Source organism: Podarcis muralis, chromosome 11, assembly GCF_964188315.1.
Source record: "Podarcis muralis chromosome 11, rPodMur119.hap1.1, whole genome shotgun sequence".
Taxonomy (NCBI): Eukaryota; Metazoa; Chordata; class Lepidosauria; order Squamata; family Lacertidae; genus Podarcis; species Podarcis muralis.
In genome coordinates, this window is record NC_135665.1 from 7,265,163 (window position 1) to 7,282,712 (window position 17,550).

The 17,550-nt window shown below is 41.4% G+C and overlaps 1 protein-coding gene across 7 annotated transcripts in view; it reads left to right on the forward strand.

Annotated features, from left to right (window-relative positions):
- Positions 1-17,550, forward strand: part of NTRK2 (neurotrophic receptor tyrosine kinase 2) — a 196,585-nt gene that overhangs the window by 37,595 nt on the left and 141,440 nt on the right. For all 7 annotated transcript variants that reach the window (XM_077936017.1, XM_077936018.1, XM_077936019.1 and 4 more), the window contains exons 5-7: positions 1,023-1,174; positions 13,623-13,759; positions 16,282-16,414. In XM_077936017.1, the coding sequence (XP_077792143.1) occupies positions 1,023-1,174; positions 13,623-13,759; positions 16,282-16,414 (422 nt within the window). The remainder of the gene's footprint in view (positions 1-1,022; positions 1,175-13,622; positions 13,760-16,281; positions 16,415-17,550) is intronic.

Here is a 17,550-nt window from a genome sequence, read left to right on the forward strand (position 1 = left end):
GCAAAGCTTTCATTTGAATTCCTCAATATGTGCTTACATGCTTAGAGTATGCAGTAAAGCTTTTGTTTGTTATTACTCTTTGATATTAGTTAAACACTTTTTGCGTCATTGCCTAGAGATCTACAGATTATTTCTTTTTAGAATAATTGCATCACTGACTTTGAATACATTTCTTTGGTGCTTTAATATAAAGGGAGCTAACTTTACCCCGGAATATGAAAAACATTTTAAAATTTACTTTCTCCAGAAATAATACTGGAAATCAGATACGGTTCATATTCCTGGTCCATAATATTTTTGTTGAAATATATAGAATTGCTCAATAGGTTGATTCTGTGCTTAGCACAGCTCAAACTAATGGTAGAACGCTACTGAAGTCAGTGGAATCACATCTCTTTCCTCCAGTTCAAGACCTGGTCCTTGGGCTGAAACATTTAGTCTATTCATCAGTTGGATTAATAGGTTAGAAAACATTTGATTTAAAAATGTGTCCTTAATTAATTGGGAGTTTTAGAAAATTGCCAAGTTTTTTTTTTTAAGATACATGTATGTATAAATAAATAAATATGTATGATATTGACAGTATCAAGTGCCATGTTAGAAGTATTCCTTTCCACTCTCACATACATCTGTGAATGCCTGCTACAAGACTTGCATGAATATTGTCTTATTCATATACAGATTGTATTGATTAATAGATTGAAATGTATGGGCTTATGCACAATGCACATAGGTCCTATTTCACACCCTTGCGTTTAGGTATGTTAAAGATGGAGCAATCATGGCAGGTGGGAGTGGGGAAGAGCTATGTTGATTGCTCTCCATCACGGAGCAGATCAAGAACAGGTAACATTCAGTCCAGCCTTAACGACTTCTTAATTAGGTGTCAGTCCTTCCTGGTCTCATATTAAACTTTCATTTGGAGCAACTTTTTTTTTAATGCATTTGTACTTACTGTTTTGTATATTATTAATTAGTTTTGGAAAAGAAAACCATATTTCCTGTCTTTTTAATCTTTGTAGGATTTTGGATGGCAATCCATTCAAGTGTAACTGTGACATTATGTGGATCAAGATATATCAAGAGACCAAGTTTCCAAAAACTCAGGATTTTTACTGTATGAATGACTTCAACCAGAACATATCTCTGAGGGAGAAGCCAGTCACAAACTGTGGTAATGCACTTTTAATGTAGAATGATTGGCATGTGTGTTTGATGTTGCTAAAAGTTTTGGAGCACAACCCATTAAGCACCTTCCCTGTCCAAACCTCATTTAATCAAACTTTTATTAGATCATTTCTTCATGGATTAGATTCTTGTTTATAATCCAGGTGCTAGTCTGGTTTGTGAAAGATAAAAATCATACTTCAGGAGAATGTTTAAAGTTAAGTTGTGCATACCTGTTGCTTAATCAGTCTTAATTGTGTGCAAGATTTCTACTGGAAATGTGACTTTTGTCACTTTTTGGATTCACTTGTTAGAATGATTTTTCAAGTGAAAGTCCTGTTTTGCTTGGTGAAAACTTCCAAAGTTAGTCCATCTTTTCTGTGTTGCATTATGAGTACCTTGACAACTGTTGATATTCTGTTAACACTGTGACTGTTTGTTAAGCTGAAACAGATAATTTCACGTTGAATGAACCACAGAATTGTTCCCATTCTGTATCTTTTTAAAATTTCAAAATGTGTCAGTCCACTTTTCAATATTTAGTCAGCAAGTTGCACTTGCTAAAAAGAGAATTTTTTTGTGGGAGGATTTCATTGATACAGCAGTGGGGAGAGAAAATTGGAAAAAAATTGCCTTCCCCCTGCAGGAACTTCTGTTCAATCAAAAGCCCTTACATTCATTGATGAACACTTCGCATCCAAGCCTGTGTATTTATATGAACTATTAGGTGTCTTGCCTTTTCTGAAGCTTATATTGTAGAAATGGGAAGGTCCAAAATACCATCTACTCTACATTGTCCATGCCATCCAGTGGCTTATACCAGTTGCAGAAATGTCTGTTCCTCTCAGGGCACTGATATTATATAGGCTTTAGGTCTGCTGAGCTTATAGAAAAATATGTTAACTTCAGTTTCCTCCACATGCTAGTTCTTTACTCTGAGATACTTCCCTCTAAGGAGTACATGGCAGAGATCTCCCTTCCTCCCCCCCTTTTTTGTTATGCTGCCCCTCCAGGTGCCCTTGCATTCAGAGTGCCATTGTCTAGCTCAGGCATAGGCAAACTCTGGCCCTCCAGATGTTTGCGACTACAATTCCCATCATCCCTAGCTAACAGGACCAGTGGTCAGGGATGATGGGAATTGTAGTCCCAAACATCTGGAGGGCCGGAGTTTGCCTATGCCTGATCTAGCTGCTCTGGGGAAGCAATTTTGCCTAAGAGAATAGGATAGGATTGAGTGCACAGGCTTCATTGTCAAAAGCTCGCCAAGCAGTCCTGCCAGAACTGATCCATGTGCTTTCAGCTGACAAACTAGGGACCTGAGCATCCTTTCCAGAGTATTCCAGCTCTGAGTCAAGCAACATTTTAAAGGTTTATGCTTCTAATTTTTCTGCTTAAAAATACACACTTTGCATTAAAAGTAGGAATAAAGAAATAATTGGTTTAACCGAGAAACAGGAAGCATGTAATGTGTTGTTTTCAAGTTTAGGAACAAATGCATGGCCACTCGTTTTTCTTCCTGTTCTGTGGAAACAGACTGCTTTTGACTTGTTTTTCTGCTCAGATAATTCATCCCAAGAGATGAACACCCACTTCTTCTTAGACTTAGCTTTTTTAAAGCAACGTTGTTGTACATATTTATTTGATGTAATAATTAAATGAATTGTCATTGCTTCATTCTGAATTCCTGTGAACTTGCAAGAGGACAAACATTTTTTTAAAAAAAGGAATCAAGGATGTAGGAAGTCAAAGCCGTTTGTTCATTTATTTTGACAGATGTTCTACATTTTGTATGGTTATAATTTCCTCAATATATTGCAAATTTAGTATTGTACAGAAGGCAGTATAAGTGTTAGTAATGCAAGGCCTTACAGCAGTCAGCTGGTAATAAATTACTTGCTGGGAAATGAAGTGAGACTGTTGTGGTTTCTTGGTAAGGTTATTCATATTAGCAGAGCAGTGAAGCAAGAAATAGAAATCGTTGGTGGTACTGCCTGTACTCTCTTTTTATGGTTGAAATGGTCAAAGATTTGCTTTTAATGCTTAGCTGAAAAAAACACATTAAGTGTGCAATGGAAGTTTATTTCTAACCCTGGTAAAATATTAACAAAGAGAACTATGAAGAGTGGGTCAGATTTGGCTTACTTTTCTCTCTTTTCTTAAGTATATTTCAGCTGGTTCTTAGACTGCTCACTGATGAACTGTAGGGGACTTTCCTTCTTTCCAGCTGTTAAGTTGCATTAAAATACTGTTTGTTTATGTTTGCTGCTAGCTTGCCATTTGTTGACTTCATTTGGAGGTGGTATATAAAATAATGTCATTTAGAGGGTATTGTTAAGTGTTTAGCTAGCAAATCGGGGTGTTTTTGTGTGGTTTATGATTATGTCATTAAAATAAGGAAAAATCTGTGTTACGGTAAATGTTCAAGCTCCTGAATAACTTTTGCTGTGAAGTATTGTATTTGTGTAGCAGTTACATTCTGTTGGTTGTGGCCAATGTTAGTCCTACTCAGAGTAAACCCATTCAAATTTATGGGTGTGACTAACTTGGGTGAGGGACGCGGGTGGCGCTGTGGGTAAAAGCCTCAGCGCCTAGGGCTTGCCGATCGAAAGGTCGGCGGTTCGAATCCCCGCGGCGGGGTGCGCTCCCGTTGCTCGGTCCCAGCGCCTGCCAACCTAGCAGTTCGAAAGCACCCCTGGGTGCAAGTAGTTAAATAGGGACCGCTTACTAGCGGGAAGGTAAACGGCGTTTCCGTGTGCGGCTCTGGCTCGCCAGAGCAGCTTTGTCACGCTGGCCACGTGACCTGGAAGTGTCTCCGGACAGCGCTGGCCCCCGGCCTCTTGAGTGAGATGGGCGCACAACCCTAGAGTCTGTCAAGACTGGCCCGTATGGGCAAGGGTACCTTTACCTTTACCTTTTAACTTGGGTGGGATTTGGCTAACCACTCCATTGGGCGGGATTTGGCTAATCACTCCCACTAATGGAAGGACCCAAACTGATGGCTGCAAACTATAAGAAAGGAGATTCTGACTAAACATCAGGAAGAACTTTCTGATGGTAAGAGCTGTTCAACAGTGAAACTCCCTGGGGAGGTGGGTGGACTCGCTTTCATTGGAGATTTTAAGCAGACGTTGGGTGCTCATCTGTCATGGATGGTTTAGTTGAGATTCCACGTTGCAGTGGGGTGGGCCTCAGGTTCCCTTCCAACTCCCCATTTCTATGAATCTATGACTCAGGCTAGCACAGTGGTACTTTCCCCTATTCCCCTCTCCCCTGTGTCCCTGGAAATTGGCTAGGAGAAGCAGGAGAACCGCAAAAAAAACATGTCAGAGCAGGAAAGGGAAGGGGGGTTGTTCCATCTGGTGAGCTGAAAAGCTTGCAGTGATAGAGCAGCTCTTGTAGTGCTGTGCTGAATTTTCCCCATTAATTCCAGTGGGTTTTCTGTGAGTACAGTGGTACCTTGGGTTACATACGCTTCAGGTTACTAACCCAGAAATATTACCTCGGGTTAAGAACTTTGCTTCAGGATGAGAACAGAAATCGCGCTCCTGCGGCGCGGCAGCAGCAGGAGGCCCCATTAGCTAAAGTGGTGCTTCGGGTTAAGAATAGTTTCAGGTTAAGAACAGACCTCCAGAACGAATTAAGTTCTTAACCCGAGGTACCACTGTACTGTACAAGTTAGTTGGACACAACCCGATATCTGCATCTTGGGACCAAACCAGACCTACGTGCTTGCCCATTTGGCTATAAAGTTAGTGTGTGTGTGGGGGGGGGGGTGTGTCAAAAATTTTATACCACATGGAATATGTGGGGGAAGGGAGAAAAGCCCCCCCTCCTGCCAGCTGACCTAATCTTCCTGTGCTCCTTTCCCCCCTTCCATTCCCCAGTTGGGAAAAATGGCTTTAAACAGTAGAATGTGGCAATATTAAGTTCTGTAGAGCTACACTCTGTTTAGCCTGAAACACTGCTTCCCCCAGTGACCTTATCATTATAACCAAGCAGACAAGTGCATGTTTAATAATCACATCTATGTCTGGCTTGGCTTTCAGTGTGATACCTTTGTTTGCCAAAACTTGCTTGTTCTTTTTAAGACTCCCTGGTTTGGCTAATCTGCTTTCTTCAGTCATGTTGCATTTGTTTGAGTTGCCCAGAAATGCCAACTAATTCAGAATTAGGCTTCTGATTATGATTTTCTAGTGCTGATAAGAGTTGGACAATATGTGGCAAGTATTTGCAGATTGCTAAAATTCTGTGAGCACAAGAGAGACTTCTGCACTATGCTAGATGCTTCACTTGCTTTGAAAATGGAAGAAGGGATTCAGAATTCTCGAGGAATCTAGGGCTGTACTTCATAGATGCCTTTCCTTTCATTGGAAGACGTTGTCTGGTAGTCTCCATGGTTTCGTTCATGGAGTGTTAGGGTGTGATTGCTCTTTTAACTGTTACCAAATGTGAAGTTAATTCCATTCACCTAATCAATTGTAAGGAATGTTCTTGTTTAAAACAATAGCAAAAGGATTCTGATAATTGTGGTGAAGTCATGATACTTGGCAAGGTTTAAAGTGGCTTCTTTTCCTACCCAAGTGTTACTTATGCTATAAAAATCCATTTAGTCTTCCAGGTAATGTGCTGATGCAAAAGTAGGTAATATATGTCTCACAGATCCCTAAAGGGCCTCGTCCCAACATCTTTGCATGGTTGGTGCTGTTCATTTGCTGCATAGTTGTAAATTGCAGGGATTTTTCTTGCAGGTTGTAATATTTCATTTGAAAGATCTTTTTGTGTATGTTAATTATTTTCTGAATAGTGGAGATATACAGGTTGTTTCCGGAAGCCTCTTGACACCTGGGCTTTGTGTGTAGGGTAGAGAGTAGGGAAAAGTCTTGGGCTATTGAAAACTCCCCAACATGGGGCCATGTTTCTGTAACAGGAATTGTCTGTGATACACCTATGCACAATGCTCTTTATAGGTCACCTATATGTGGGACATGGGTGGCTCTATGGTCTAAACCACAGAGCCTAGGGCTTGCCGATCAGAATGTCGGCGGTTCAAATCCCTGTGATGGGGTGAGCTCCCGTTGCTCGGTCCCTGCTCCTGCCAACCTAGCAGTTCGAAAGCATGTCAGTGTGCAAGTAGATAAATAGGTACCGCTCCGGCGGGAAGGTAAATGGCGTTTCTGTGCGCTGCTCTGGTTTGCCAGAAGCAGCTTAGTCATGCTGGCCACATGACTCTCTGCGGACAAATGTCGGCTCCCTCGGCCTATAGAGCGAGATGAGCGTCGTAACCCCAGAGTCGTCCGCGACTGGACCTAATGGTCAGGGGACCCTTTACCTTTATATGTATTTCTTAAATTAACCCACCCCATGATTTTTATTTTGAAAAAATTAAAGAATAGCATATGCATGTGTTCAGGCCATGTGTGAACTGGTAGAGAGTTTTGTAGTTGTAGGTGTCTGTTAGCGCCTCATATTTGACACTGAACGAGGTGTTCATAAAACAAATGCAGGCTTCATTCTGTTGGTTATTGAATAAGTTCTGAAATGATTTCTTTGAAATTAGATTGAGCAGGATGAGGCCACCTTGTATATTTTTCCTGATACTGAGGGACGCTGCCTGTTGCTACTGAACAGTATCTGTGTGAGTGTAAATTCAGTCCTGTGTTACCTGCAAAGGACATAGCTGCTCCCTGCTTTAAGGTACCAAAGTGTGAACTTAGATCTAGTTTGTATGGCTACATCTAAAATTGTTGTGTGTAAAGATGAAAAGGATAAAGGCATTGTTAGACTGGAGGTAGATTTAGGTTTGTTAATAATATTCCACATAACTGAGAACAGAGTAACAAAGTGGTTGGCTAATCTCACTAATGCAACAAACCCCAAAATATCATAATAACCCAATAGAATTATTTGGGTCATTTGGAATGTTGTCAATCTGTCTTGGCAACATTTCATTCACCTCTGGATCTGAATTTGCTTCTCTCGCAATCCGTTGTTTATCTTGACACAGATGAGTGACTGCTAGGAGGGGGTGAAAGACCAGGTCTTAACAGAAGTATTAGGGCTCAAACTGTAATTCTGACACAGTAGTGTCTGCCTCATGCACACGAACACAAAACATTTCTCTTAATCAATGTGTTCACTCTAAAAAGCAAATTAAAAGTGGTTGGTCCTCCTCCTCCTCCTCCTCATCATAAACTTTATTGCACTAGCCAAAGGCCAGGGCATCATTCACAAAGGGGACAAAAAGAAAAGCAACAAAAACCATAAAAACCATAAAAACATCAGGCACTGCAGATACAATTAACCACGATCACGTCTCCTAAAAATTATTTGGTGCATATGATAGAATAAAAGGGGTTCTCAAGTAGAATGTGCCAGCTTAAATCTCCGAATCATCTTTGAATTTGACCGCTATTTTATCTAGTTCTTTTCTCCTGATCTTCTTAGCTGCCAACGCATATAGTGCTACTTTACAAGTTACAAAGTCAAGTGGTTGGTCAAATTCTATTGTGTTGGAGAACCTTGTAAATTCTTCTTCTCGCACCTGTTAATCATTTTCTTTGAATACATAAGAACATAAGAATAGCCTTCTGGATCAGACCAGTGGCCCATCTAATCCAGCACCCTGTTCTCACAGTGGCCAACCAGACGCCTATGGGAAACCAGCAAGCACAACATGAGCACTAGAGCTTCCCATGGTTTCTAGCAACTGGTATTTGAAAGCATTGTTGTCTCAAGCTGTGGAGCTAGTGATAGAGCATAGCCATCCATCATGGCTCGTAGCCACTGCTACCCTCTATCGAAATACAGAAAAATAACAGCTTCTAAACTGGAGACAGAATACATGCGGCCATGAGTAGGTATGCAATTGTGATATGCATGAGGGTTCAGGATGATTTGAGAAGTATCGGTCTGCTCCTGAAATGTTGCCACAGTGAATGAGTACCTGAATATGAACACAGATTTATGAAGCAATACAAATATATTTGAAACTTCAGTATAATAGATGTTTGCTGTTCCCCATTCTAAATTATTTAGTCTGTGTCTTAGAACACTTCCAAGAAGATGCTTAAGTTGATTTTAGATAAGGATTTCAAAGACCTTAATGAAGGTCAGATGGCGTTTTCCTGCTGGTGAGGGGAGGGAGGATGTGTCACAGTAAAAGGCCTATTCTTTAGAAGAAGAAGTGAACATTTATAATGGGCGCAGAAGCAATTGGTCCCATAATGTCATTTAATTAAATTTTCAGTTCTTTTTTGTCTTCTGCATCCATCAAAATATCTTGTTTTTTTTTTATGACTGTGGAATTAATAAATTCCAAGTTTTATTTGCATAGGTGTCTTAGTTGAGATGTATTCTGAGGACATCTGGGTCAGAAATAGAACACCCACAAGTAAGGTTCCTTAGATTTGGCAATAATGCTGCAATAATGAAGTGGCCTCCCGTAGGATTATATGTATGTTTGTTTTTATTGAACTTGTATATCCAGGTCCCTCAGCTGGCTCAAGAAATCTCTTCTAGAATGTTGTTATTTTGTCTACCCAAATGTCATTTCCTGGTAAATTCTGGATTCCAGCAATGAATTTTCAGTCACAAGACTTGATTCATTGGCGTAGTTGACAGGAATATTTGGAGCATTATTATTCTACAAAATTTGGGTTTTTTAAAATTATATTGCTTCAGAACAAAACAGCTATCTGAATTCATAACTGGTTCCTGGCATAGACTTCCATGCTTATATAATGCTAATACCAATAGGATTCACAAGTATGTGAAATAAAGTTGATGAAGAAAAATCTAAGCTATCAACCTAACCTTAAATATATTTTGCTTTCTACTTTATACTGGAGTGATCATAGCCTCTTCTGTCCCACATTCTTCAGCCAGAATGCCCCCCCCCCCCCAGATTTTCCCCACCCCTTTGTTATTGTCTGAGAATACTCTGCAGCTTTTGGCACCATGATAGGATTGTCAATAAATTAAAGGAAGCTCCCCAAACTGCACCCCGTCCCCAAGTGTTACCTGGATGAGGTGCAAGCAGGTGCAAGCTATCCTGATGAGACATAGAGGCATAACAGTTCTTCTTGCTTACCACCAGGTGGCAAAGTCCAACAGGTACCGGTATCTAATGGGGTTACATTAAGCAGGCCTTGCAGCCCCACAAGGGGCAGCACAGCACGACTGCAAGTGAAGAGTTGTATGCCCTTTGCTAGTTAAAAAGAGGATCAGAGTTAAGAATGTGAACAAGAGATGTCTTGACATTTATTACTTACTGTGTTCTTAAAAGGAGTACTCACATCCTGCCTTTCTAAGTCAAAATGTGACCCTTTCTAAGTAACTAACATCAAAATGCAAAACGTAGGCAGAAAGGCATTCTCAAAAGCATAAACACAAAAATAAAATGAAAACAGAAGCAAACAAACAAGAGATACAATCGTAAAAACAAAAGGCTGCAGCAAAAGCAAATTTCACCTAGCGTCATAGCTCAAAGCTTGCAGAAAAAAAGAAAACACGTGCTGGCAGAGTGCCATCGGAGGGGGGGGGCAAGTCCTGAGGCGGCGAGTTCCAGAGAGTGGGCATAGCAGCTGAGAGAGCCCTTTGAGTATTTCTGACAACCGTGCCTTTGATATCAAAAGGGCCTTTCTGAATTGATGTTAAGTATTTAACAGGCTGCATTTGAATTTTACATATTGATATGAAGACTTTCCTGTTATTTGGAGTTTGTATTAGCTTTCACTTCACGTGACAGATGCTGTGGAGATTGTGCTTGAAATTAATGTCCCTGCAAAAAGGAGCCTAGCTTCTAAATTTCCTCTTGCAAGCCAGTATGGCCACAGGTTGCTCAGAACTGAAACAATTATATTATTGCTCCTGCCTGTTTCTTAGCTAGTGTCATTCATATCTAACCGTTCCATAGGTTTCGTTGACAGTTAATAAAAGCTGATGGACGTTTTTGTCGACAGATTGCTACATCCAGAGGAAGAGTAATGGAGCTTTCAGTAGTGTTTAATGTACAGTTTTGCAAACGGAATGGACAACGAATTGTCTACAATTCCCACAAACTGGTCTTTGGACGCAAAATAAGCTGCCTTAGTAATATGTTCATTGTAAAACCTTGCTAGGCAAGAAAATGATTTGTCCTGCTTTTCTATTACGTGTCATTTCAGTTCTATTGAACTTTAAGTACATTATACTTTCCTTCAAATTCTTTTGTCCCTCTTATTGTTATAGCACCAGGGGGCCTGCCTGCAACAAAATGTGACAGTGCAGAGAGCTTCTTGCTCATTCGTCCAGTAAGCCAGCCATGCCCTTCTCTGGGATACAGTGGTGCCCCGCAAGACAAATGCCTTGCAAGACGGAAAACCCGCTAGACGAAAGGGTTTTCCGTTTTGGAGGTGCTTCGCAAAACGAATTTCCTATGGGCTTGCTTCGCAAGACGAAAATATCTTGCGAGTTCCTGCAGGGTTTTTTTCCTCCCCCCCCCTTTTCCCCAAGCCACTAAGCCGCTTAACAGCTGATCGCTAAGCCGCTTATCAGCTAAGCCGCTTATCAGCTGATCCGCTAAGCCGCTAAGCCGCTTATCAGCTAAGCCCGCTAAGCCGCTTATCAGCTAAGCCCGCTAAGCCGCTTATCAGCTAAGCCCGCTAAGCCGCTTATCAGCTAAGCCCACTAAGCCGCTAATAGCGCTAATCCGCTAAGCCGCTAATGGGCTTGCTTCGCAAGACGAAAAAACCGCAAGACGAAGAGACTCGCGGAACGGATTCTTTTCGTCTTGCGAGGCACCACTGTACTTCATTCTATTCCTCGTCCCAGCCAGTTTTCCACCCTCCTCATCCTTGCAATAAATAGTCAGTAACATTCCATAGCTGTTGATCATTCTCAGTCCTTGTTGGGCTGTTTTTGAGGTTCCCCACCTTAGGTTTTTCTCCCCTTGCTGCACTTCTGCTAACCCTGGCGGTTCCCTATGCCTGTTAATACCCTACCCTTCTGCTTGGATAGAGCAACAGCACTCACATGTGAACATTGGAAATACTTTCATTTGTTTATAGAAATATTTACATACCACCCACTCATATAAAATATCAAGGTGGTATACAACAGTATATGCATAATACAATAAATAATAAGATACATAAAACAATTCAAAATAAATATTAAAATGTCTGGTTAACCTTGAAAAAAATATAAACAACTGAGCAGGCCAGTCATCATTAGAAAAAGTTTTCAAGAAACACCTGAAAGTTAGGACTGAGTGTGCTTGTCAAATATCTGCTGGATTCAGGTGTCTTCCCACTTATGTGCACAACCACATATATGCACAGTGCCAGGAAATAATCAAATCAATTGATTTAAACTGCAAAAAGGGCCTGAAAAGAGAGGGAAAATAGCTAGCAATCCTAGGAGCCTTTGCACTGCCCTTTAAGGCCTGTGGAGAGTTGGAATCTGAGGTTAGAAAGGAGCAATTGTGATGGAGTTTGGCAGATTTTAATGAGTTTTTTTGTCAGAGTTTGGCTTTTTAGATGGTGTTCCCTACTCTATTTCACATATATGCATGGTACCCGGGAACGTAACCCCCGCATAAATGGGGAGTCGCTTGTACTCAACTTATAATTGAAGCCAGTTGGGCATCTGAAACACAGGGGACAAGTAATAGCACTCCTCCAGATTAACTCAGGTTATGCTGGGATAGAATGCATCATGCGGTCATAGAGGTATCTTGGACCCAAGTTATTCTGGGCTTTTTATATTAATACAAGAGCCTTGATAGTTAATACAGATCACATATTTAATGGCTAATGGAGCCATTAAACCTTGCAAGACAAAAGAATCAACCTTGCAAGACTGGCATGCCTGTCAGCACATGATGAAACAACTACACCATAACTGGAAAGTAGAAACAGAATGAGGCACAGTTACAGAAATAAACTCATGTCGATACAGAGCCTACAATCTCTGTACAGAGATGTGCTGCCATGCCCTCTCAGTTATTTGAGATAACAAACATGCCTAGAATTGCTTAACCAACATAAAAAAAGGTAAAGGACCCCAGCTATTCTGGGCAGCTTCCAACATAAATAAAAACATAATAAAACTTTAAACTTTAAAAAACTTCCCCATACAGGGCTACCTTCAGATGTCTTCTAAAGGTTGTATAGTTACTTATTTCCTTGGCTCGTGGGTCGCAGAACTCCATACCCTCCAACATTTCTCCGATGAAATTAGGGATATCCTAAGAAAAAGCGGGACATTCTGGCATCAAATCAGAAACCAGGATGGCTTCTTTAAATCTGGGACTGTGCCTGGAAAATAGGGACACTTGGAGGGTCTGATATCATAATAACAATACTGGATGTATTGAAATCAGTGAGCATGATCTGTCTCCTTCTTGTGGGTGAAATGGCACACATGAGCAGCCCTGGCAAGGCCAGACCCATAGAAGTTTTGGGAGAAAGCTGCTAATCTAGTGAGCAGTCTCAAGAAGATGGGGAGAGCAGTCATTGAGCAAAGGGAGGCTGCTTGCCCAGTCCTGGTGATGCCAAGCAAAACCTCAATATAGGCATCTTTTTCAAGATATGGAAGGAAGTTTCTGTTGAGTGAGATTTTACTAAACGTATTACATTTCATGTTTAGGAATATAATATTTCTCCTCAGATTGGGAACCCAGAATATAGGATATTCCTATATACAAAGCACACCAACTTCAAAATGACTTAAAATAAACAAGTTCAAATCCCTTAAATATTGCGGAAAACCCAGATTTGAAAAAAAAACACCATACTGACATTGATTTTAACTGAGCGTGGCCTGGTTCAGTTGTTTGTGGTTCTTGCCAGAAGGAAAAGCCTAGTGGTTTCACTTTGAAATGGAAAAAATCTGGCTATAAAGCTGAAGGTTGCAAACTAAAAAGAAAGTTTATTAGAAGTTTCACTTTCATTGGTTTTGCCAGAGGGAGGAGGGTTTCAGAGTATCTGTGGGGCCTGCACTGATTGTGTGAGTACCAATGATTAATCATGGAGAAAATTTTAATCTGCATTTAAGCCTTTCATTGCTCTGCTGAACTAAAGCTTGCGGTCCTGGTGATAATTCTCCATAGCTGGTATATAATAGTTGGCAGCAGGGTGAAGTGATTCAAAAAACATTACACATAAATTGTTATAAAAAAAGATTACTTGTGATGGGGATGTTCTATGTTGTTGGCATCATGGACATATTGTAGTCACTTCATAGAGTTTTCCTTATTATGAAGCATTTTCAGTGGTTTCTATTGAGGAGCCTTAAGAACTCACTTGGTTCCCAGTTCTTCATATAACTGTGTTTTGATATGCCAAAATAATATTTGAAAAGTCTGTTCACAAGTGTTATGTTCAAATAGTTTATGAGAAGCAAGATGCATATGGTTCACCTGTGATATTTGCTGAAAATGTGGCATAGAGATTTCTCTCTTTCTTGCTTTGTAGGCTTGCCTTCGGTTAGACTGAACACACAGAACCTCACTGTTATTGAAGGAAGAAGTGTCACATTGTACTGTGAGGCTACTGGAAGTCCATCACCAAGTATAGCTTGGGTTTTCAATAATATTGTTTCAAAACATGAGGTAAGAATTTCATACTGAAGTATCTGGATCTGCCAAAGCCGTATACGTACTAGTTTTTAAGGAATGGTACAAGTCCCACATCCTACCTGAAGTAAAAGTGCCAGATGCAGTAATGCAGGTTACATTGAATTATGCAGCTTGGAACTCTTTAAGTGCCTGTCAGGAACCCCGCAGACATTCCTCATCAGTCTTGTGAGTTAATGAATTGCCCACATCCATAGCAGGTGACACTAGGATTTGCAGATCACAAGGTCAGCGGTTTGAATCCCCGCGACGGGGTGAGCTCCCAGCTCCTGCCAACCTAGCAGTTCAAAAGCACGTCAGAGTGCAAGTAGATAAATAGGTACCGCTCCGGCGGGAAGGTAAACGGCGTTTCTGTGCACTGCTCTGGTTTGCCAGAAGCGGCTTAGTCATGCTGGCCACATGACCCGGAAGCTGTACGCCGGCTCACTCGGCCAATAAAGCGAGATGAGCGCCGCAACCCCAGAGTCAGCCACGACTGGACCTAATGGTCAGGGATCCCTTTACCTTTATAGTAATACTTTCAGAGCCTACACAGTGGTGTCCAAACTTTTTTCAAAGAGGGCCAGATTTGATGAAGTGAAGGGCCATGGACGACCAAAAGGCCGACCAAAGTTGTTGAGGTTTGTTTTAGGATTTTACCCCAATAAATAAACTGCCACAGGGGCCAGATTAAACCAACCAGTGGGCATGACTTTGGACATGCCTGGCCTACAGCCTGAATCAGGAGAAGAAGCTGCTCACATTTGACTGGGCTTAGTGTCACCTTCCCCTTATAAGCTTTTGTGGCCTTTCCACTATGTGCTGCCTCTAGGCTGACATCACAGTAATGATGCTACCCAGGAATGAAGCCCAAGGGCAGATGAATGGCAGGCACTGCAAAATGTAGTTTCTCCTTCCCTCTTCACTAGTCGTCCTCAGAGGCTCCCACTGTCTTTACCCGTGCTGGGCAGGATCATATCCCCGTTTATTGGCAGGAATTGCCAATTGCCTCAGATAGCACACTCTTCCCTTCACAATCCTATCACTATCTACTTTTTATATAAAAATACAAACATATTTATAATGTCTGTTTAGTGAAAGAAAACTTCTGGTGGGTATTGTCATTTAATGTCCTAGATTAGGAGGCAATTAATGCAAATGGAATGGAATTTGTGGTTTGTGTTGAATACATGTGGTTAATTTTCTCATCTCAGAAAAATTGTCTGATAATTATCAGAACCCACATACAGCGAACCAGTTTAATATTTGATTTCTAGCCAAATTCTTCATGCACTAGTAAAACTATTAACCATGACAAAAGCTAATAATAATGTACCTACAATTCATTAAGAATGCATTAGAGTTTTTGCTCACCTGAACATGAGCCAATTGAGGCGATGATGGGATATGAAATACTGCTTCAGTTCTTCACATGATAGGTGGGCTTCTGTAAAGCAACAGCACATATAGGTGTGTCTGTGTGAGAGTATGCCCTTAATCCATCTCCCACTCCTGTTTGTATGTGGGTTGGTATACCATGTGTGCATATTGATTGGAACAAGTCATGTGCTAACTTATTATCCTGCCTAATTCCTACAAAGTCTCTGGCATTTCTTTGCATCCATTTATATGTCTATGGGTATGTTCACAGTTTAGTTTCTGTGGCTAGAATTATAGTTACATAACCATAGTGAGCACAGTGGAAGTACTCTTGTAACAATTCAGCATTGGAAGGTATAATTTGATAGTAGGTTACTAGGGACGCGGGTGGCGCTGTGGGTAAAAGCCTCAGCGCCTAGGGCTTGCCGATTGAAAGGTCGACGGTTCGAATCCCCGCGGCGGGGTGCGCTCCCGTTGCTCGGTCCCAGCGCCTGCCAACGTAGCAATTCAAAGGCACCCCCAGGTGCAAGTAGATAAATAGGGACCGCTTACTAGCGGGAAGGTAAACGGCGTTTCCGTGTGCTGCGCTGGCTCACCAGATGCAGCTTTGACACGCTGGCCACGTGACCCGGAAGTGTCTTCGGACAGCGCTGGCCCCCAGCCTCTTAAGTGAGATGGGCGCACAACCCCAGAGTCTGTCAAGACTGGCCCGTATGGGCAGGGGTACCTTTACCTTTAGGGCTTTTTTTTATTTGACACCCAGGGCTATTCCCTATTTCCTATATAATATATTTATTTGGGGATGAAATACTGTATAAACAACTTGGAACCAGGGCACTTAGGAGACCACCTCCTGTGTATAGACCAGGCTGATTGTAAAGTCTTCTGAGGAGTCACTTGCTGTAAGCAGACATTCTCAGTTATAGCACCCACCCTCTAGAATTCCTCCCCATGAGTAATTAATGAGACAGCAATTACATAACTACAACCAAAATATAGCCTTCAAACTAACAGGCGCTTTATTTAAATTGAATAAACTGTTTTGTAAATACGTTTAAATTCAAATAGGTTTCTTAGTATCAGATCATGTTAGGGAAACCACTCCTAACCCCTTTATTTCTCCATTGCTTTTCTTCTAGAACGACACAAATAAGAACCCAGCTTCCCTAACCATAAAGAATATATCATCTAATGACAGCGGCGTGCAGATTTCTTGTGTAGCAGAAAACATTGTGGGCGAAGACCAAGCTTCTGTTGACCTCGTGGTGTTCTGTATGTAAATAAACTTACGTGAAAATTTTAGCTGCAGATAATTGTAGCCAAGTGGCATCAGTAGAGAACAAGTTTAGAATTTCTGCCCAGCCCTCTCCAAAAAGATAAAAGTTTATAAAGTATATATTAGTAAGGATTAGCACTGAAGAGAAGTGTCATTAAATGCTTATGATTGTCACCCTCAACACTCCAACAAACATCTTCCTTGGAGGTTGCTAAAGGTATTCCCTGTATTCATTGCGTGTGTGCAATCTGAGCAAGAGATGTAGAGTTGGAGCTTCAGTAAATCGGAGGACATTGACAATCTGTTTCTTTTTGGTCTGGCCCAATTCCATCATTTATGGCAGAAAATTGATTAATGGTGCAGAATTGCTCTTCTTTTGGCCTTAAGGCAAGAGCGTGACCACAGACAATATCAAATCATTCATTTTCCTCTCTGTTCTAATTCTCAGAACATGCAAATATCAAAGTTTTAAGAGAACAATGCTGCATTTTAAGTTTTGCCTTGCCTAGTTATGTCAACTTCTGCTGTAAACATTACAAAATTTGCTGAAATAACATTATAACAGAGTAGGTTCAAGCAGCAATCAGATACCTACTTATGAGGAAGTAAGACCCATTGAAGTAGTGGCTTATTTCAGATAGAAATGGATATGACTGTGCTGTCAGAAAAAGAGGTGTATGTAAATGTGAAATATATTAAAGGTTTAGGTAAAATAAACTCATGGGACGCGGGTGGCGCTGTGGGTAAAAGCCTCAGCGCCTAGGGCTTGCCGATCGAAAGGTCGGCGGTTCGAATCCCTGCGGTGGGGTGCACTCCCGTTGCTCGGTCCCAGCGCCTGCCAACCTAGCAGTTCGAAAGCACCCCCGGGTGCAAGTAGATAAATAGGGACCGCTTACTAGCGGGAAGGTAAACAGCGTTTCCGTGTGCGGCTCTGGCTCGCCAGAGCAGCGATGTCACGCTGGCCACGTGACCCGGAAGTGTCTCCGGACAGCGCTGGCCCCCGGCCTCTTGAGTGAGATGGGCGCACAACCCTAGAGTCTGTCAAGACTGGCCCGTATGGGCAGGGGTACCTTTACCTTTACCTAAAATAAACTCAGTTGTGAAGTGGGTAGGAAACACTAGTGATTGAACA